At 37.8% G+C, this 23,757-nt stretch overlaps 1 protein-coding gene across 3 annotated transcripts in view; it reads left to right on the top strand.

Annotated features, from left to right (window-relative positions):
• The window catches only part of ptprz1a (protein tyrosine phosphatase receptor type Z1a), a 156,491-nt gene that overhangs the window by 71,841 nt on the left and 60,893 nt on the right, over positions 1 to 23,757 (top strand). For all 3 annotated transcript variants that reach the window (XM_069162122.1, XM_069162121.1, XM_069162123.1), the window contains exons 5-8: positions 833 to 928; positions 14,346 to 14,412; positions 14,498 to 14,655; positions 20,895 to 21,045. In XM_069162122.1, coding sequence (XP_069018223.1) covers positions 833 to 928; positions 14,346 to 14,412; positions 14,498 to 14,655; positions 20,895 to 21,045 — 472 coding nt within the window. The remainder of the gene's footprint in view (positions 1 to 832; positions 929 to 14,345; positions 14,413 to 14,497; positions 14,656 to 20,894; positions 21,046 to 23,757) is intronic.

Here is a 23,757-nt window from a genome sequence, read left to right as displayed (position 1 = left end):
CTCAGAAGATAATTAAATACAAAATAGAGTGGATCTGAAGCCCCACAATACAGGTGTGGTTAATTTAGGTATATAAGTGGGGTCCCCAGCGATTTTTGTCAGTGTTTTCCATGGAAACCAACTTCCATATTTCTTTATTGTCTTTTAATATACAGTAAATTTTACATTGCATTGGATTCTGACACTTTGTCTTAATGTGCAAAAAAAACCTCTACCAATTGCTAAAGAATATATATTTTAGAAGAACCTGAAAACGTCTGGCCCTGCTGCAGTTTTTTGGTCACGGAAATCTACTGTTACCACCACTTTTATTTTATGTGTAATGTCACTTGATGGCCTGTAAAACGGTTTATACCTACTAATACTACCTATGGCAGACGAGCAAAAATATTAGATTTTTTAAGTAAATTTTTTTTTTTGAGGGAACTAATTTTAATGCTTTTTCAGACTTTTCAGGACCGCAATACCTAAACCAGAAATGTATACAAATCAAACGGATTAAAGGAATTGAGCTATAGTTGCTCCCTAAAATAGCAGTTGATTAGAAAATAAGCACACATAGGTCCATATTCTAAAAATGCAAGGCAAAGCTTTTATTAACTGGCAGATAAGGAACATCAAAACTTTTATGGCATATTTATTCACAAAAACACTCAGTATATAAACCTTCATGCCTTGAATTAAATTACTTTAGAAAGGCCAATATGACAATCTGACTACACTTCTTGATCATATTTAAAAACTACTAGTAAGGAAAGTCAATCTAAATTAAATGGTTTGACCAGATTGTACATGACTGCTTGTCTTAACATATTTCTGTCTACTCCCATAGATGCAGATATACTGTTATGAGGCGCATCGGTTCAACTCTTTAGAAGAAACCATCCAGGCCAGAGGCCGAATCACAGCACTTGCTGTACTGTTTGAGGTATGTTTGTGTGTGTGTGTGTGTGCAATACAAGCAGGAAGATCATGTACCCTAAGATCAGTTTACAGGCTTGTAAGTTGCTTGCCTCCCAAAACAGTAAATTGGGCATTAAAAAGCAAATAAACTATTCCATGTATGAGCATTAAACATCTAGAGATAGGAATTATAATAGTACTAAATTGGAGACATTTACCTTTAATTGACAAGGCTCATATTCCAGCTTCAATTAACTACTAATTGGAAGATTTAGACTTAACCGGGATAAAAAACTTAAAGTAAACCTGGGCGAAATACGTTTAGCTGATAAACCAACACAAAACAGTTTAGTTTATGAACTGAACCAACTAACCTGAACCAAAATGTTAAACATTAGTAAACTTGATCCACTGTGTCATTGAACTGAAGCTAAAATATACAAAGTGTTAGTTCAATTAAGTGTTAGCTAAGTCAGTGCGACCCTTGGTATTTCAATTCTAACCATTAAGTAACCATTAACCTGAACCAGAATGTTTTAAACCTAAACTATCTGTTAAGATTAACCAAAAATTAGAGCTGAACAAAACCAAAAGGGAATGTGAGATTGTTGCTGCTGATCTGAATCATTAACTAACCCCCTTTTTTTTGTGTTAGCTAAAATACACCAGATTAATGTAGCTGGTAAATGTCTTTTGCTGATTTATTAATTAAGAATATGATTTATTGATTTAACTAAAGTTGTTTAGTTGACCTGATCGCTAACCTCAACTAATCTGTTTTTGCTATCAGACTGAACAATACCGTAATATATTTTGAATAGCAGAGTTGGTACTCCTTTAACAAAATAATTTAAGGTAGAAAAATCATTCGAGTAAAACAATTTGACAGGTTAAAAACAAATAACTTTTATAGTAATTTATTTTTGTGGATGAAAAAATTCACACAGATGCAATGAATCTAGTCTGCCTTGTAGAAATACCACCCATACTTTGTAGCTACAAGTAAAACCCCAGGGAATGCACTGTGTTTGAACAGTTGAATTCATATTGTTGGCTCAGGATTAGTGCCATATGCTGTTGTCTGTGTTTTCATGTTCAGTGTCAGGGTTCATACCAGGCATCATGCATACTTTCGGTCTTTTCTTGTACTCTGCTTTGTGCAGTTTTGTTGCCTCCAGGCTGCATTGCCATGTTCAAACCGTCAGAGGCCAGGTTGAAATGAAACTCAGCAAAATGTCTTGTGAAGCTGCAGGCTCGGTGTGTGTGTGTGTGTGTGTGTGTGTGTGTGTGTGTGTGTGTGTGTGTGTGTGTGTGTGCGTGCGTGCGTGCGTGCGTGCGTGCGTGTGTGTGTGTGTGTGAGAGAGAGAGTGTGTTTGTGTTTTTAAGCTGTAGGTTCTGTGGGAAAACGACAAGCTAACCACAAATATACCAGTTTTGTTAATGACTCTGCCAGGTTCTTTGGCAGTTAATGGGACATTGTTTGATCTGTTTTTATTTTTCTAAAAGTCATGTTGAGGGGAGTCTGGAGGCATAGTTGCTGAAGGCAAATACAGTACATAACCTGAAAGTCCTTAGTTTAAGGATTGTCACGATGGCAAATTTTTGTTGTCAATACCAATTCCGTCTAAAATCCATGATTCTCTATAGCAATTTCAATACAATGGAAACAAAAAAAAAGAGGAAGAATACCTATTAAAATGAGTATAATTCAACTTAGATTTGTTTATTTCAAAGGGAGGTTGGGGGTGGCCATGCAGCTGTATAATCTGCAGAGTTTCTAATCCCTTCCTCACCTCCGTTGGCCGATTTCGATATTTTGACCTGATTTTCAGAAGTTTATTGTAAAACATTACAGCCATATTTAGTTATATCCGCTTATTTTTTTTTCTTTAACTCAAAGAGCTCTGACAAATTTGGAATTTTGAAATTGACCATACGAGTTTTTGAAAGTTAGTTATTGTGTTGACTCTGGTATCTTTGTCAGATCTGTACTTGTTGACTGAACTTGATTTTTTTGAGTTATCAGTTGAAAGAAAAAGTAAAGCAAAAAAGACGGGGTGTGGGAGCGAGGGGAAAAAAAACAGTAGCTGCGACTTTTGGGAAACCGTCTTTAAACCATGTCAAGTTTGAAGCATCCACAGTTATACAGTGCAGATAAATCACACATTGGAATTCAAACTAAAACAGACACTTTGTGGTAAAAAAGAAAGGACAACATCCACTGGTGGAGGGAGAGGAATTAATGTGCCTGACAACGGCCGAGGCGGAGAGTTACTGCGACGAAGAAACATGCGAGACGAGTGTGAGGAATTTTTTCCCGCTGAACAAACTCTACATCGCCAGGAGGTGAGTTCAAATCATAGCTTTAATTATTTTTCCATTTAAGGTGTAACGCAATAATGTAAAATCTGTAGGTTGTGCTTTAGGCTAAATTTCGTGGCTTTGATATTAAGCTCACACTTTTACCCCCCTGCCAATGACCTCGTGCTAAGACTTATTGTAGACAAATTTCATCTGTCATGCTTTTGAAAAAGTATAAATTATAAAGATGAAACCAATTTGTTATTTTAAAAGTGGCTGCAATATTAGTTGATTTTTTTTCATGCACCACTTGAGTTTTTCGCTCGCCACCCTTAACCAAACATGAGTTAGTTAGTTAGTTAGCCATAGCTAGTCAGCTAGCATCCACATTATGCAGCTACAGCATTAACTTACTCTGCCTTGGGGATTCACATTTGAACGGCTGAGTTGCTCCCCATTGCTTTGCTCACTCTTTGTATTTTATGTAGATCAGTTAGTATGAAAAGGCATTTCTTAATGTTTTTTGAAATAAGGGATTTTATGCCAAAAAATACTTATAATAATGTGGTGCATGGTGCAGACAGAAAGCTCTGCACATCACTCATGTATGTAACATAAATTCATATGACAATGTTCTAACTGTAAACAACTAACTGTAAACTCCTTAAAACACAAGTGCTTGAGTAAACAATGAAACATTTGAAGTGTGTGCATCAATAAACACTAACATTTCAAAACACAAAACAGTCTGCAGCATTCAGCTATTTTTGCTCCTACTTTCTATGAACAAACAAAGTTCTTTCAGGCATACCGGAGGCACCCTGATTCTGGTGGAAAAACGTCTCTCCCCACACTGAAGTCTGCTGACTGCCGTTGCGCTGGATGCACTGCATCAGGAGCAGTGTTTCATAATGTTGTCTCAGGTAAGTTGGTATTTCAGATGCCCCTGGGGTCAGCAAGAGGTGGTATCTGTTTCTTCGCAGGGTGTGCCCCTGGGAGTCTCATAATGTAGGATATTGGTGTGTTAGCTGTAGACACGACTGTGCTGCTCTCGAACATTTCTTTGATCCACACCTGATCTCCAGACTGCAGGTACGGCATTTCATGTGTTCTTTGTCTGCGATCGTAGTTTTGTCGCTGTTTTTTGTCGGTATTCTTGTTCTGTTGTTTTCAAGATCTCAATGTTTGCACATCCTGGGTTGAGCTGGGATTGAATGACAGGAACAGTTGTTCTGAGGAGCTCCGTGAGACTGTATCCATTTGCCGGAGGAGCAGCAGCGCATGAGGCCATGAGGGCGAGGTAAGGATCCTGGGATTTCTTGAGAAGACTCTTAATTGTCCTTCGAGCCTGTTTTGCCTCTCCATTGCTCTGTGGGAAGTCGGGACTGGATGTCACATCTAAAGGTCCAATCCTGTGCAAACTTTCTGAAGGGCTTGGATACAAAATGTGGTCCGTTGTCCGAGCGTACTTCTGGTATCCTGTGATATGCAATAGTCGACTTAAAATGCTCGATCCCTGCTTCTGATGTCGTGGATGTTAGTGTTGTCACTTCACAAAGTATCCTGAGTTTGTTTTCTGTCTGGAACAGATCTGGTCGTACAGTGGACCGCGGATTTGATGGAACTCGGTTGGTAGCGCAGTTTCTCTGAGATATGTTCTCTCTCAGGCACACCTGTCACAGTTCTCCAGCATTTTTAACATCTCTTTGCAGAGGCCCAGCCACAGCATCGACTGCTTAGCTCTCTTCCTGCAAACCTCTCACAGGCCCGTGTTGAGGCAAGTGCCTCCTTCTCGATCTGGGTGTATCGCTGTTCAATTGCTTCTGAGAGTTCTCAAAGCATATGCCACAAGTTACTATCCTGCGTATGCGTGCTGCTGAAGAAGGATGGCGCCCATTTTGAATGAGGATGAATCAGCAGAGACGAGTGGTTGAGTGTTTGGGTCTTCCAGTGCTTCTCAGGTTCTGCGCTAACGGCACTCCCTGATGCCTCAATGAACTCACACTTGCAATTGAGCGTGACTCCCGCCTCCTGCAGATGTGACAGTGCCATCTGCGGTTTCTCCTCCTATTCACTCTGTGTGGCTCCCCAGATGAGCATCACCACCACAGGTGCACACCACTCTGTGGCTCCTCCACCTTGCTGTTCTTGTTCCATTTCTATTTAGCTCCTCTTTAACCTTTGGAGGAGAGGGAGGGAGATGCGCCTGGGCTTCGAGAGGGGAAAAAGGCTGCACCCTAGGGATCAGTACAATGTTTTACTCACCCTCCATTTTTCCTAGTCCACTTTTTTACAGTCCCTTTGAAATCCAGGCTGATGTTTTCCACTTCAGCGACCAGCTGCATGGCAGCCATTCTGCCCACCAGTGACATGCTCAGCCCTTTCACAATATAAATGTCCTCCTTGGTACTCTTATTGTTCTTACTGAGAGTGGCTGTGAACAACCTCTTGGCCCCATGCAGATCTTTTGTAGGCTTCACCAGCCTACTGAAATTGGCCCTGGATGTACAATGTTTCTGGGACTGCGGTGACATTTGCTCCAGTTTCGATTTTAAACATGTCTATGTGTTTGTCCACCTTTACATTTGTCATCCATGGACTGGGCTTTGCATCAACTAACAGTGAGCCAAGGAATGTGACATTGTCATCAAAGTCATACTGCACAGTCACACTGCTTCCCTTGCTGGACGAGCTGTGCCCTTTTGAATCTCAACATCTTTTGGATTATGTCTGCCTGTCCTGTGGTGCTTTGTTGACTGTCTGTCTGTATTGTGTCCTGGTTTGTTTTGGCTGTGCGCCACCCGTTGCCACACGTGCACGCTGTCGAGCTGCATGTTGGAGATGTTTGCTTTAAAGTTAGTCGTTCACATCTCTTGTTGCTTCTTAACCTGCCCATTTTGTTTAGCTCTGTTAGCGGCTTTCTCTAGCGTCTGTTCGGGGTCCCTTTGTAATTGTTCTGATCGGTGTTTATCTCTCAAACCTACAACAGATCTGTCTCTCACCATTACATCATGCAGAGCTCTGTGTCCACAGTGCTCCACGAGGCAATGTAGTGCTGTATGGAAGCTATCAGCCTACTCTGCCATCTCTTGCTGCTGCTGATTAATCTTTGCTCTCTCAAAGATGACATTTCTGCAGGCCACGAAGTGAGTATCCAACTTTCTTTTAAAGGTGTCATACTCACTCTCTTCCTTGGGCCTTAGATGCAGGGAAACTGCTTCCTCTCTCATGGTGTAAATAAGCAAATTTGCTTTTCGTCTGCTTGGGTTTCCAAACCAGATGTGATACAAAATCTTTCAAATGGTTTTATCAAGTTAGTACAGTCGTCTGCCTTGACCGTGAACTTCGCTGGTGGGGAGACTTAGAGAACTGATTCATGTTGCCACTTTGTGGGCCTGCTTGCTTTATCCTGAACTTTAGCCTGAAATGTTTCGCTGTAAGCTGACACATCGTTGAATTAGCAAAAACAAATGTGAATTGTGTTTGAAAATAGTTGAGCCCAATTAGCCAAGAATCAAAAATAGTTGAATTATTTGCACTTCGAGGCTGAGACAACCTCAGCAGTATGTAAGAGGATTTACAAGAAAGGACCAATGATCCCACAGGTTTTTTTTTAGCCAGTTAATGTAAGCAATTGAGTAGTAAAACAGTATAGTTATCTATTTTTGACACAAAAAACAAGGAGTTACGATTGTTATTACATGAAAATAAACAGAAATTTGATTCATTCATTTTTCTAGAAATCAATGCAGTATTAATAAGCATTTCAATTTATATTTTCACATGCATTCTTGTGTTTAATTTTTCAAAATGTATTTATTATTCAATTCATTCTTTGTAAAGGTCATTGTTTATGTTATACTAATTACCATATTAGTGTTCTTAACCACTTGATTGTTTAAATAATTTGTGTCCAATTTATAAGACATTATTCTATTTGTTGTAGGCCTAATTCTAGTATTGTTAAATAAAATGTTAATAAGGGAATTATAAGTGAATTGTAAGGAAAAGTAAGAGTATTCGAGGTATTGGGGCTACCAGTAAGGAAATATTAATTTCTCCCTGTTTGTTTTTATGTATTTGATCACATTTGAAAGATCAATAAATTAAGTATTTAGAAAATACATATACTTTAGCTTCCATTTAGTTGTTTAACTCAACATGCAATTAATTTTTGTTTTACCTAATTACAGATGTCAACAAGCATCTCCAGTGCATGAGGTGGAAATGTAAATTGTGTGCGCTCTCCTCCAATAGCAAGGAAGAATAATACAGCATTCTAAAGAGGACATTGTTGTTGTGTTCAGGTCTTGTCTGTACCCAAGCTGAACTTAAAAACCCTTTGAAAGACCATGTAAAAGAATGTTGTAAAATTGTGACCAAGTTGTTCTATGATTTGTGTACATTCTCAGAGCAAATAACATTTAAAAATATTTTGCTCATCTATAGACTCATTTGAGTAACAAGGAAACAGTTGAATGTCCATTTGCAGGTTACTCTTTTAACCCTATTGTATTGTCAACATTTACTGCTCATAGAAGTCGGTATCATAAGTTTTCCACCCTAATATTTTAAGACAAGCTTTTGTACAAAAAGCTCTTGTATCAGGGACAGAATTATTTTCTATTACTGCATTTGCAAGTGTGTGGTCATAGAAGTCGGTATCATAAGTTTTCCACCCTAATATTTTAAGACAAGAGCTTTTTGTACAAAAGACAAAAGCTTTTTGTACAAAAGATACTGAGGTATCACCTTCATACGATTGTGCACCCGAGGCTGAACCTGCTCTTGATAATGGAGAGGCCATTTAAAAATCAGTTGCTTTCTTTGTTTCTCAGTGAGAAAAGCATTTTACATGTTTGAAATTCAGCAGTACAGTAAGCAATTGATGAGTTATTTGACATTGGAGAATTTTCTCATCAAAATATTAAGAAAATTATAGAAAAAGCTCTGAAGGTAAAATAACTGTGGCCTCTGTTGTAGAATTATTGTCTGATGAAATACAATCTTTGAACCCACTTAAATTTCTTTCAAGGGAGGGACCTTTGGGCACACAGCGTAAAAGGCAATCATTTTATCCAAAGAACTTTACAGTTATTGAACCAGTTGAGTATTTGCAAATGCACCAGAACATTTTTTGTTTTCATTTGTTTATATTCCCATTTTAGATTTGTTAAGCAAGTTGTTCTGAAGGAAGTGAGAGTCTTCAAAGACACAATGAACAGGAAGGTTGGTACAATTCATTTCAAGATGGCGATTACTTTAAAAAAAAAAAAAAAAATTCTAACTGAAGACTTAAGCATAGCTCTTGGCTTATACATTGAGGATGTTGTAGTTTGTAATTTGTTAGGGAGTTCAAGAAAGAAACAAATTGTGTAGTATATATTGGATCATAGTCAACTCACCCATTAGACTTCCATCAACATTATCATCAATTTATTTAGGTGTATTTTGCAAAACTCCACATCAAACATTATGCTTACAGTAAGGTTTTTGAGCCTCCGATTAGAGATTTTCAGCATTTTGTGAGTATAGGTATATTTGTACAAAACCTTGGGTCTTATGTCAAAGGTACTATTTTTTTTATGTGTCAGCGGACAACTTGGTTGCACACTCACTTGCTGGATACCAATGCTGTGTTCCAAATGGCACACTTGTGTACTATTTTGAGTGCATGGGTGCGTTCTCACTGTCAGGTCCAGAAACATGCAGCGCACTACAAGTACCAGGATGATGCACTCAAAACAGTCCAAGAAATAAGTGTGAAACCCTGCACACTGTCCACCCAAAACAGTCGCCATCTTGGCCATCTTTGAGAACACCAGCATTTTTTGATGAAGCTGTTAATGTGCTGGAGACAACTAATGCATCATGTGTTGATGGTTTGAAGAAAGACTGTCCTTTGAGCAGACTTAACTACTTTCATCCTGCAAAAGAGTTTCCACCAGATTTTCTACACAATGTATTGGAAGGAATTGTACCTGTAGAAGTATGCACATGTCTTTCAGATCTGATTGCTAAAAACTATTTCACAGTGAATGACCTTAATGACAGAATAGCATCATTTCACTTTCATTTTTGTGACAAAACCAACAGACCTCAGATAATACAAACAAACTTTTCAAAAATGGAAACAATTGGTGGCAGTGGACATGAGAAATGGGGGCTTGTGAGATTTCTTCCACTGTTGATTGGCCACCGTATTCCCGGGAGTGAAAAAACTTGGTTTGGGATTCTTTAATTAAATGACATTGTGGAGCTGTTATTCAGCCCCTTATCCACAACAGAAACCTAAGTAACATTTCCTGGTACTAAATTACCTTGTTAAAGGAAAGCTGCTTGTCACTCCAAGGGCATTCATGTTACATTAAGGTAAGGTTTGATTGGTGAGGCCTGTGTTATACATTTAAGCGCACCCTTAATCTTTGGACCACATAACAGGATAGTGACTGCTTGACCAACTGAATTACATGGACTTTACCACTTTACTACAGAACATGCAACTTCCATTGTGCAATTTATACATCTAGCCTATGCTGTGTTAAGTCTATTTATATACATATATATATAATATATAATATTATAATATTTGTGCTTTAATCTAAGAGTATGTATTTATTCTTCTCTTAACATTTTGCCATTTGCCTTCAGTGCTCTCCCTGTCTTTAATGTTCTTCTTCTTATTGCACATACACCTAATCTAAAGAGACACACCAAACCACCAGAACTTTGTCTATTATTGTCCTCTTAATGGCGTGTCATTTCTCATTGCATTTAAAAATTAAAAAAACAAAAAACAAAAATATATATATATATATATATATATATATATATATATATATATATATATATATTATTTTTTATTTTATTAATTCAAATTAATTAATTAATTTAATTTGAATTCATCAATTTGAATATATATATACACACAGACACACACACACACACACACACATATATATATATATATATTCAAATTGATGAATTCAGTCTTCAGATTATCTTAAAAAATACAGACAAATAAACTAGTAAATATGACCTAATTTCAAAGGAGGGCTGCAACTATTGATTATTTTCATTATTAATATTGGCGAGTATTTTCTAAATTAACTAATCGTTCGGTCTGTCATGTTAGAAAATAGTACAAAAAAATGTCCATCCAAGTTTCTCAAAGTCCAAGAAGATTTCTTTAACTGTCTTGTTTTGTCAGTCCAAAACCCAGAGATATTCAGTGTGATTTCTTTTTTTAAAAGGAAATCTTCATACGCAAGAGTCTGAAAACTGCATTTTCTGGCAGTTTTGCATCATATTTTAACAGTTGAATATCAAAATAGTTTGCAATTACTCCTGTTGATTGACTAATCGATTATTGAACTAATTGTGTCTAATTTATTGCTTATATTTACTAGAATGACAGTGATGTTTTAAGGAAGGCAATGTCAGTTAAGTTGTGTATGTCTTTACCTGTCTTCAGGCTCACGGAGAAACCCTCAACATGATAATGGATGGAATGCAGGTTGGACTATTAATTGAACACAAAGGCCCTGTGAATGATGCCTTTTTTGTGGAAGTCTTCAATGTAGTTGTGGTAGAAGATCATCCTACATGAGCTCAGAGATGTTCCCACAGGTTATACTATGGTAGTGGGCACAATCTACTGCCTTAACCTCCCCCAGTACTCCTTTGAGTTTCTGCAGATGGTCATCATGGATATTAAATCGGACCAATGATCGGCAAGAATTCATGGAATCAGAAATACACTGCTTAGATATCGCCTGTAAAAAAGAAAAATGAAAGCACATCTACAGCCCCTACTTGCTGTTATGTTGGAATCTTGTGTTGTTCTTCACACAAACACTGGTCATGTTTTCAACAGTAGTTTGTGCAGTGCAGGTTGCCCATGGACAGAGCAAGTTACACATGGAGGAAAAATTTAAAAGTGAAACATTTTGCGTACTGTTCTGAAATGTAGGCTTGGAAAGTTCAAATGTGTTAAACCTTTTCTGAGACATTAATTGTCATGATGAAAACCATTTTCTTTAGAATTGTTTTGAAACAATCTTTTCCTTTACTTTATCTCTTTCTCTCTTTTCTCCATCTCTTATACTCTCATTTGCAGTTCTGAAAGTGAGAGAACCCACAAATGTTTGAATTACATGTTTTGGGTGTTTACAGTGTACAATGTTGTTCTTATTCATATCATTGCATGTTGCATGTACAACTCCAATTCTAAAAAAGTTACGATGCTGTGAAGGATGTAAATAAAGAAATATGTCATAATAAAAATTATATTTTTGAACAGACAAACTGCAATAATTCTTTGTGACGTTTTAGAAAACAAGCAACTTGTAACTTGTCAGGATAACTTAGATGCAAGTTGAAACAAATTTAGGATTCAAATCCTCTCATCTCTAAATGGCAAGTTGTACAAATGTAGTTAAGTTATTTCAACTTGAAATTGACACCTTAAAAAACCTTACTGAGACAACTACGACATCATAGTTAAATCAACTTTATGAACCGAAACTTCTGAGTTGAAATAAAGGTAATCTTCAAGTTGAGTTAACTTGTTTCAAGGTAGCAGTGGAACTTTCATTTGCAAGGTAAACCAATTGGAAATGTCTCACAGTGAGGGAGTGTACTGTGTTTGAACAGTTAGATTCATATTGTTGGCTCAGGATTATTGCCATATGCTGTTGTCTGTGTTTTCATCTTCAGTGTCAGGGTTCGTACCAGGCATCATGCATACTTTCTGTCTTTTCCTGTGCTCAGCTTTGTGCAGTTTTGTTGCCTCCAGCCGCATTGGCATGTTCGAACCGTTAAAGGCCAGGTTGAAACAAAACTCAGCAAAATGTTTCATGTGAAGCTGCAAGCTGTGTGTGTGTGTGTGTGTGTGTGTGTGTGTGTGTGTGTGTGTGTGTGTGTGTGTGTGTGTGTGTGTGTGTGTGTGTGTGTGTGTGTGTGTTTTTAGCTGCAGGTTAGGTGGGAAAATGACAAACTAACCACAAATAAGCCAGTAGATTTTGGTTAATGATTCTGCCAGGTCCTTTGGCAGTTAATGGGTTAATGGGTTTGACATGTTTTTATTTCTCAAAAATGTATGTAAGGAGAGTCTGGAGCCATAGTTTTAAGATTGTCATGATAACGGATTTTGGTTGTCAATAACAATGTTATCTAAAATCCACAATTCTTGATAGCAATTGCAATACCACGACAAAATAAAAGAGGAAGAATAACCATTAAAATATGTGTAATTTAACTTGATTTTCTTTATTTCAAAAGGGGTGGTTGGGGGGGGGGGGTAGACATGCAGCTGTCAGCAGCAGAGCTTCTAATTCCTTTCTCGCCACTGTTGGCGGATTGAGATATTTTTGCCTTAATTGCGGAAATGTGGGGTCGACGTTGACCAATTAATAAACTTTTTTAACTAATTGAATTTGGGTATCTCAATAATGTTTATGAATATTAATAGCAAGGAAGTTTGCAGACTACTACTACTATCTACTTTATTGTACAACAATCCAAATAAAAATTTCACACGTGTAGTTGTCAGGAGGGTAAGTAGAAAGAAGAGTGTCTCAATCGATTTGAAACATAACGCCATTCAGATTGTGTAAAATAAGTGAGCTGGCTAACTAGCCAGCACGCTCGCTTCCATAGTAAACAGTTTGCTGAAAGTATGCTCATAAACTAGTTCACAGTTAGCTAAGTAATGGAATATTGGTTGAAATATTGACCTAAAATTAAATAGTTTGTTAAACTACTGAATACAAATATTTAGCAAAAAATGAAAAGATGGCAAAAGTAGTGACGAGAAATAGCTTTGAATAGCAACAAAAATCAAACTTATCAGATAAAAATGATTTGTTAAAAGTAATGGATAAATGAAAAAAACTTAGTGAAAAATAGGACATTAAAACGGTTAGCTAAAAGTAACGGATGGTTGAAACTGGTGTTAGGGTTGGAAATAGCAAAAGTATTGGATAAAAGTAATTAACTGGAATTGATAAATGGTTTAATGGAGCTAAACATAAGCTAGATTGCGAATTGAATCTAGTAGTTAGCTAAAAGTAACTGTTTCAGGTTGCGACAGTAGTACTGCTCCCCTCCTCAACCCAATTGAGGCGGAGTCTGGTTCTGTTGAGGATTCCTACCTTTTAAGTTTTTCCTCCTCACTGTCACCATATGCTTGCTCATGTAGGAACTGTTTGATTTTGGGGATTTCTCTCTAATATTGTTATAAATTGCCCCGAGATTAACTATGGCAATTGGTGTTATGGTGATTTGGCACGAGATACAATTGAATTGAATTTAACAGAATTAAAAGTTGATCAGATAAAAGGAAAGAAAGAAAGAAAGCTAAAAGTAACAGAGAAAGGGTTGAAATGGCTATTAAAATGAGGATCTAAATTTACAGATGAAAATGTTGCTAAATTAATGTATCAACAGTTAAAATAGTTAGCTAAAAATAAATACCTATAAAGGATTTTAAAACAAAATTAGCTGAATGTTATGGTTAGATGGTTAAAATAAAAGAAATATTAAGTCAATATAGCTAGCCTAAAAATGTTCAATGGATAAAAGATTAAAATAGCTATTAAATAGCTAGATTATAAATGATTATCTTAAAGTAATCAATAAATGGTTGAAATAGATAGCAAAATATAAATTTAAATTAGGCAAGCAGAAAGGTAATGGCTAAATGGTTGAAATAACTAAAAGTTAATAGAAAGCTAAATTATAAGATACAAGTAATTAATTAAAAGTAATTAGTTAAAATAAATAAATAATGAAAAAATAGGTGGTAAAAGTAACAGATAAATAGTATAAATAGTGTAGCTTAATGTATTTGATGAAATGTATTAAGCAGTTGAAATAATTAACTTGAAGTCATGAATAAATAATGAAAATGTCATATTTTCCACTCCATGTGGTGTAATCTTCAATTCAAACAAGTTTCAGTTTGATGTTGAAGCCACATTTTTAGCCATTATTTTCTTCAGCTTGTGTTGATGGGATTTTGTTTTAATGTTTCACAGCCAAGTCTATTTCAAGATAGGGATTTCTAACGTATACATGTTTATTCTGCTCTTTTTGAATGCGGTCTTATTGAGATAATTATGCTGATTTTCTTTTCACAGACAGGTATAGAAGACAATATGAACTACGCTGCCATCATAGAGGGCATCAACAGCGTGAGCAGATATGGTACAGCAATTTTCCTCTTCTTCTTATCTCTTATCTTGTTTCTTCTTCTGGCATGTTTGTTTAAGTTGTGCCTTCTGCTGTTCAGGAAAGAGTGGCGAGGTTTTACCCTTCACTCCACAAGGTCTCCTGCCGAACTCCACTGAGAAATACTTTATCTACAATGGCTCCCTGACTACGCCACCCTGCAGCGAGACTGTTGAGTGGCTCGTCTTCAAGAACACAGTGACCATCTCTGACGAACAGGTAAGTAAAAGGCAATATATACTTATTCAACTGTTCACTTCTATTTTACCACCTCATTGTCAACTACTGCATTCAACCATACTGCATTTCAATGGTTCACGACACCAATAATATGAACTTTCAGTGTTCCATCTGTTAAAGAATAATAAATATTGTACTTTTTACTACATTACATTTATCTGACAGCTGCACTTGATACTCCGTTGTGTACGAAACATAACTTTACAAAATGTAATGCAGTGCTTTACTATTAAACTAACCAGGAAGCATTTACCTAAACCATTTATGCTAATGTTAACTCAGGTATTAATTGATAGATAGATAGATAGATAGATAGATAGATAGATAGATAGATAGATAGATAGATAGATAGATAGATAGATACTTTATTAATTCCTCAAAGGGACATTTTTATGTTACAGCAGCATATGCAGGGCAAAGCAATAAAAATGACAATAAAAAATAAAGGTAGTAAAAACTCTTAAATATATATTTTTTTAATGTACATTATATACAAATACAAATAGAATAATATTAAATTAAACTAAACTAAATAAAACAAAACAATAGTGCAATGAATTAAAACCAAACAAACAAACATACAGCAGTGCAACAATGTTATTGTTGTGTGATGGATTTGACCAGAGGTGATTTATTGTACAGTCTTATTGCAGTGGCAGGAATGATCTCCTGTATCTGTCCTTGTGACAGCGGAGCTGGAGGAATCTTTTGGAGAAAGTGCTCCGCTGTCCCTGCAGCAGGTGGTGGAGAGGGTGGTCAGGATTACCCAATATGGATAATAGTTTGTTCAGCATCCTCCTCTCCACCACCTTTTCTAGACTGTCCAGTTTGCAGCCAATTATGGAGCCGGCCTTCTTCATCAGTTTGTTAAGTCTGTTGGTGTCGCCGGCTCCAATGCTGCTCCCCCAGCAGACCACGCCGAAGTACAATGCACTGGCCACAACAGACTGGTAGAATATCTCCAACATCTTGCTGCACACATTGAAAGGTTCGAAGTTTCCTCAAGAAAAAGAGTCGCCTCATCCCCTTCTTGTAGACAGCGTTGATGTTGGTCTTCCAGTTCAGTCTGTTGTCGATGGAGACACCCAGGAACTTGTACTCCTCAACTATTTCCACATCCTGATTTCTACCAGCCCACTCAACAAAGTCATCCACTACTGCCCTGTACTCCTCCTCCCGTCCATCTCTTATACACCCGACCTTTGCAGAGTAGTCAGAGAACTTCTGTAGATGGCATGACCCCGAGTTGTACTGGAAGTCTGTGGTGTATAAGGTGAACAGGAAGGGAGACAGAACAGTTCCCTGTGGAGCTCCAGTACCACTGACCACCGTATCAGATAGCACACTGCCCAGTCGGACAAACTGTGGCCTGCCTGTCAGGTAGTCAGTGATCCAGGAGCAGCTGCAGCTTCTCACTCAGCAGCAGTGGTTGGATGGTGTTAAATGCACTGGAGAAATCAAGGGAAATGATTCTCACAGAGCCACCAGTTCCGTCCAGGTGTGACTGAGCTCGTTGCAGCAGGTAGATGAGGGCGTCGTCCACTCCCACATGAGGCTGGTACGCAGAGGGTCAAGTGAAGATTTCACCAGTGGTCTGAGGTGGGCCAAGACCAGCCTCTCCAGCACCTTCATCACATGAGATGTGAGGCCAACTGTTCAGTAGTCGTTGAGGCCAGATGGAGTCGTCTTCTTAGGGACAGGAGCCCGGCACAACGTCTTCCACAGCACTGGGTCTTCTTCTTGCTTCAGGCTCAGGCTGGAGAGGTGTTGCAGGACCTCAGACAGCTAGATGACGCAGGTCTTCAGGACCCCGGGACTGATGCTGTCAGGTCCCACAGCCTTGCGCTGGTGGAGTCTCTCCAGCTGTCTCCTAACCTGGCCAGTCATCACAGAGATGGGGAGAGGGGGGGTCAAGGCATCAGTCAGTGGAGGAAGAGCCCTTTGATGTTGAGGCATCAGTGTCCATGCAGCTCACCATAGGGGACAGAGGGGGGAGGGGGGGAGGCAGTGGAGGTGTTTGGGAGGTGTGGTGTGTTGAAGAAACCGTTTAGCTCAGGGAGCCAACCTTGAAGCCAGTTCCACACCTTCATCCTGGTCCACACCTCCCTCATGTTGTTCTGCTGGAGTTTGGCCTGCAGCTTCCTCCTGTAGGAGTCCTTGCACTCTCTCAGCTTCTCCTTCAGGTCGCGCTGCACTCTCATGAGCTCATCCCTGTCCCCAGACCTGAAGGCTGCTTTTTTCTTCTTAAGAAGCACTTTCAGATCACTGGCGATCCACGGCTTGTTGTTGGGAAAGCATTGTACAGTCCGGGATGGTACACAGAATTCACAGAATTTGATATACAGTGAACCCTCGTTTTTCGCGGGGGTTACGTTCCAAATAGAAACCGTGATAGGCGAAATCCATGAAGTAGTAACCTTTATTTTTTTTACAATTATTATACAATGAAATACTCCATAATACATTGAAACCAAAGAACAAAACCTTTTTACAGCCCAAGCATTTGTTTAACAAATAAAAGTACTGTATAAATGTTTTTTTTACAAATAACTACTGTACTGTAAAATAATAATTTTAATCATCAATACGAACTGAAGGCTTCAAATTGCTGAGATCAGCACCGCCCCACTGCGACCCGAGTCATTGGATTAGAACGGGAGAAAATGAAAAATGATTATGAAAAAAAATACAAAGTACAGTAGGACAAATAGTGACTCACGTGTATTTCACTGCCGCAAGTGCCTTTGTCGGTGCAGAACGTTTTGTCGACATTATGGGTTTTAGAGAAACTTGAAATTGCAAGAGAATTTGCAAACTTAAATTTGGCAAGCTGTTTTACGTACGTGTACATATTAAACCGCAACGTTATTGACAAACAGGTAGAGAAGAAGCGGAGAGACTGTTTAGCCAATCAGAATGCAGAACACAATGCACGATGCAAATCCGTGAAGCAGCGAGACCGTGAAAGGTGAACCGCGTTATAGCGAGGGTTCACTGTATTCTGTGAAACAGTCCATCATGCTGTTGATGTCCTCCCCATGTAGACCACACAGCACATCCCAGTCTGTAGACTCAAAGCAGTTCTGCAGGGCACCATCCTGCGTCCACCTCCTCACAGTCCTGGGTGTTACAGGCTGCCTCAGCAACCAGAGGAACATACTTCGGTGTCAGCAGGACCAGGTTGTGATCATACCTACCAAGGGGGGGGGGAGAGCAGTAGTACTGTATGCATCCATGGACTTAGCATACAGTAGGTCCAGGATTTTATTGTTCCGTGTGGGGCAATTAACATCCTGGTGAAAAGTTGGCAGTACTTTATCCAGGGTGGTGTGATTAAAGTCTCCAGTAACTGCCAAAAATGCACTGGGGTGTTGAGTCTGCAGTTTAGACACAGTGGAGTGGATGGTGTCTAATGCTGCCTCTGCGTCAGCTGATGGAGGAACGTAAACAGCGACAACAATGGTGGACGAGAACTCCCTTGGCAAATAATACGGACGCATCCCCACGGATAGAAGTTCAATGTCCGGGCTACAGAAACGGCCTCGCCCTGGGCAGCAGCAGTGGTTTACTTAGCGCAATCAGCTGATCGCAAGAGTAAACAATACCCCCAGTCCACTGTGTGTGGCTCAAAAGCCACAAGAAAAGTTTTAAAAAAGTTACGGCCCATTGCCTGACCGTTACTTAAACAAAACATGAAAGAAAAACAACTCAGAAGAGAGAAAAAAAAGTGAAAAAGACTTCAAAATAAAACACACGGGGAGCTGCTGCAACAGGCTGTCACTAGCACACCGTCATCTTGCAATGCTATACTTAGTATGGCATAAATAGTTAATACCCTTATTAACTAATGCTATTGGCATTAGTAATTACATTAATAAGCATTATCTACCAGTTTTAAAAAAGTACATTACTATTTTGTCGAGAATCATTTATTAAGTGTGTTCATGTTAACTAAAGTATGAATTTATGCATTACTTCATAGTTATTAAGGGTGCTATTGGCATTAGTAAGTACAGTTATTAACTACCATTTAATAAAACACTTAACTATTGTGTCTTGGGCCATTTATTAACAGTGTTCATCTTAAAGATATTAATTTATACATCATTTAATAGTTTATAAAGACTCTTGGCATTAGTATATACAGTAATATGTCTTAACTACCAGTTAATATTTACAATAATAGGCATTAAGTAACCATGTACAAATGTCTCTTTTGAATATTTATCAAGGGTTTAAATGTTAGTTCAGGTGCTAACTTACATTTGTTAATAAATATATTAATATGTATATCATAAAGTTCAAAACTAAGCCTTTTCATTTGGAGAAATGTGTTTTGTTTTTTTCCAAAATAATTTATTTAAGGGTGATGATTGTCTACTTGTTTATTCTCCAGCAAATGACTTATTTTGGGAACTGTTTAACTTAATTGACACACTCCAAGGTCTTCATGTATAGGTTTGCTTGTGCTTTTATCTTCATGTAGACGTTTCTTCCTTAAATCCTTATAGCCGCACTTACAAATTATGTAATAATGTTATATAAGCATTACTTAACCATAATTAGACATAATTAAGTATTTATTAATGCTATTTGTGATCCTTTTTGTAAAGTGAAAAACATGTACCCCTTAACTAACACTTGACGGAGAGTACAACAAGTACACAAATAAATGATACATGATATAGCAAAAGAAAAACAAGACAAAAATGTCCTCGCTTCACAAAAAAATTCTTGCACAAAAAAGGTCACTTCCCCAAAGAAATTCTGCCGATACAAAAAAACTTGATTTTAATGTATTTATGTCCCCAGAAATGTTCTTACTTTCCATTAAATGTCTTCAGCTTAAAATGTTATCCCTTTCTAAAATAAGTCCTCACTTCCCAAAACTAATTACAGTTCACAAGCTTCTCAAAACTTCACAAAACGTCCCATTCTAAAAAGATGTCCTTACCTCACAAAAAGTCCTTCACCTGAAAATGTCACTTCCAAATAAACTTTCCATCTTTTCAAAGAAATTACTCCACTTTTTAAAAATGTCCTTGTTTAATGTTCTCTGGAAATATCCTTCCCATTCCTCACCAGAAAACATTCTCCCTTCTCAACACATTTAACATTTCTCACTTCTGAAATTGTTTGTGTCACTACTTAAAAATTGTCAAGATCTTTTTTTTTGTCCTTCACAAAGATACACACAGATTTTAGGTTTTTGGAATAGTTTCGTTATACTTATTATCTTAAGAGACCTTTTGCAATTTTAGTACAGGCTTTTCCTTCAGATATCAGATATCAGCTCACAAACATGAATATTATAAACTAACAATTCCTCAGTCAAACCTTGAAAATCAACATGAAGAAGAAGACTTAGTTGTCACTGCTGAGATATTAGAGGCAGATCAAGCTGGTTAACATTTCTCACTTGCACCTTAAATGCTAGCTGTTGCCTGTCTTCCAGGGTTTCAAGGTTTCTCCAAAGCTGTGCGACATGTCCCAACTGGTCTTCATTCCAGCCTGGCTTCGGCTGCCAGAGCTTAATAGTTAAAAGTCATGACAGGAACAACCCATTTATGAGCTTTAAGCTTTGTTGGCCCTTTGTTAGTGTTTCTGTAAATGAGATGATGGCTGTTGTGTAACCTGAAGGAAGTGACTCATCTGGCACAGATGCAGACTGAAGGTTAACAGACCATTCCAACATTATGTATGTCTTCACTTCCAAAGTGATTAAAGCACCACTGTTGTTTGTTATGGCTGATTTTCTCTAGTTCTGTAGAAATGATACTGAAATCCATTTACTTTTCATTTTTGTATATGAATATGGTTTAAGTTATTTTCTACAGGTAAAAGTGGTATATTCTTAAAAAACATTTTTTTTTTTTTTTTAAAGAAATTGCACCTAAGTTGAGACCCAGTTTATAGAAAAGCTAAAATGATTTAACCAGTACAGTATTTAATGATATCATACCGTCGTATAACTTGTTGAGTAGTGCACAGCTTCATTAAACATAAACATTTTTCAGTTTCCTTCATTATTGTTTTCCTGACATTTTAAAATTATTCTTAAGAAAGTAACTGTTGAAATCACAACCAATCACCTCCTAACTCAGTAATGCAGTCACTATTAATTGCTCAATAAGCAGTTGGTGTTATTCAGGTTGCTGCTGCATTGTTGGCTCCTGACCCTGCTTTGTCAATATGCTGTTGTGGTTCCCGTATTGCAGCTGGAGATCTTCTGCGAGGTGATGACAATGCAGCAGGCTGGGTACGTGATGCTGATGGACTATCTGCAGAACAACTACAGGGAGCAGCAGCAGCAGTTCATGGGTCAGGTGTTCTCCTCCTACACAGGCACAGAGGAGGTCCTCACACCAGGTGCGTATCCAGAATCTTACACTTTCCTGTGTCATGCTTTACTCACTTTTTAATTATATCACATTGTAAAGCCACACTGGATGAGGTTGTAATGTTCATCACTCACCAGAAAACCCTGTATGGATGAAAAAATCCTCCAAATCAGAAGAAACATCATGCCGTTGCCTAAATTTACAAGGTTTACTGCACTTTATCGTGTTAACCCAAGAGGAGGTTTGGCAGTTTTTACATGTCAAAGTCTCCTTACAGGTGTTGTTGTCAGGTGAAGTTCCTATTTCTTATTAGTTCTCTAGAGGTCCATCTGAAAATAATCATTAATTACAAAATAGGCCTCAAAAAGCAGCGTTTATGTGGGCGTGTCTGTTTGACATGCCTGTGTTGCAGTTAGGTTAACACTATTGGTGGGTGGGACGTAATGTTGTGGGGTTTCCAATCGGTTCGCCTCGGATCCACCGTTCGCTCCTCCCCCGGCTCGTCCAAATATGGTCAATTCTGGCTCCTAGCAAGATGACGGCAGCCGGAATCCGAATTTAACCCTTTCAAATTCACTCCCTTTCTTCTCGGTTGAATAGTGCAGTGAGTTTTCATCACAGAGATGCTACTCTTAATTGAATAATTCCCAAAGTCCTGATCACTTTACAACGTACTGCATACCAAAATAAAATAGCAGAACTTACCCTTTCTGATGATGCCCGTTGTTTCTCTTTATCACCCAAATTCTTAAGATAATATTATTGTTTGTGATGAAAAAATACATTTGAAATATATGTAAAATAGAAGTATCTTCACTGGTGGTCTCAGACTTCTGGATCACACTCTATATGCAGTATATACATATCAAAGTGTATATAAAGTGTGATCCAGTGTATGTACTGTATGTAAAATCAAAGGGGGAGGGGTCCCTGCTCCATCTCTCTATCAGTTTGGGGGTCCTTGGCCTGAAAAACATTGAAGACCCCTGCTTTAAGTAATATAAGATGTACCAAAATAATTATTCAAAAATATTCATCCCAGTTCAAACTACAGAAAGGGTTATCTGTGTGTACTGAAGACATTTCTAAAAGTACAAGATCTTTGTGTAGAGCATTGTATCACTACTTCATGTACACTGTTTACATGTGTCTGCAGTTGAGGATCAAAGGAAGTTTGTTGGTCCAGCAGCTGATGGTCAGTTGCACACTGGGATTATTTCTGTAAAACAACTTTGAATCAAAGTGCTCAGTTTGTTCTGCATTCAAAGGGTTCAAAATCTCGAAAACCAGCTGTTCTTACAATAAATCTGCACAAATAATCACAAACAATAACTGATTCAAGTTTAACAGAATTTACTGATAATATCAAAATAATCCGTGATCAATGTAGATAACAATTTAATATATAAAAGAAACATCAATCCTGTAGCAATAATACTCTCAATCAACAAATATCTGTTAAGAGTAAAAATGTTAATCATGAAGGATTGTGTAAAGTAATTGCTTCTAAATATTTATATACATGTTTTGGGCGGGGTTGATAACTCCATGACACCATGGAGCTACCCCACCCTCTGCATGACTCTTCCCCTTACTTGGCAATCGGTATAAATACCTAGAGTGCATTAGCATTAGAAGTTCTCTGGCTGTACAGTCTGCTCGCTATCTTTCCTGACACCCACAAATGCACATGTAAAACAGCATAATTTTTTGTGTACTGTTAGCTAATGTTAGTATATTTAATGTTACATTGAGTTCAGAGGAAAATACATATGGGTGATTTTTTTTTTTTTTAAATGTATATCAGTATAGCTATGACAAGGAATTGTAATGTGTAATGTGTGCAAGGTATTTTACGTTTGATGGTAATCCTAAACAATGGAGTTCAGATCTTTAATACATTTTATTGTTGCTGTTCATAGGGCTTATGATTATGAGATAAAAAATTGCACAGTGGTTCATGTCGAGTGTTTCTACGTATCAACATGTACTGCTTTTGAAGCTTTTGCTAGCTCATGGTGCGTTTAAAAGTTGTACTTAGTGTGTACACGAGAAGAGTCCATATGAACAGTCCCCTCGTAGTATTCACAACATCGAAACTCAAAATGTTCTGTAAGCCTCGAGTTTATGAGTTGTGATAAGTTTACTGACATTTACGGATATGGCAGAGGCCATGGGAGTTGATTTTGTTGTTGTTGAATTTTTGTCATGTAAAATGTGTCTTTATAACTTTAAATAACAACTTCCATGAGAGGAAAATGTTAATCTTCCTGATGGCCTCGTAGTTTTCCTGTAATACAATTTCATCAAATTTCATCTGGGACCATGCAGACATTAAAAATGTATGGATAAATTATCAAATACGTTCTGTTTATTGGTAGCCTTACTTGATGGAGCTGGGTTCTGCTCGTCAGTATGCATTTTTCTAACTTAAAGAAAGGTGAGGGAAAAAAATTGCGTTCCGTTGCAGACTGAGAGTAAACAAGTTGATTTTCAGGTTGATCCTGCTCAGAACTAGATCCGGAAGCTACGGACACTTTTATATGCAGTGTATGGTAAAAGCCCATTCAGTTTAGAGCAGAGATTCTCCTCCGGCTCAGAGCCGTTAATGGGCTGTAAATGCTGCTCGGTCGGCAGGTTAAATGGGGCCTGGGTCTAGTAAACAACAGAGTATACAACTACAAAAGAAAAGAGTGTGATTCTCCATGTGGCAGTGGTTATCCTTCCCTTTTCATGATAA

Source organism: Embiotoca jacksoni, unplaced genomic scaffold, assembly GCF_022577435.1.
Source record: "Embiotoca jacksoni isolate LCO1_2020_lvr unplaced genomic scaffold, fEmbJac1.0.p SCAF_3, whole genome shotgun sequence".
Taxonomy (NCBI): Eukaryota; Metazoa; Chordata; class Actinopteri; family Embiotocidae; genus Embiotoca; species Embiotoca jacksoni.
This window is presented reverse-complemented; position numbering and strand designations above follow the sequence as displayed.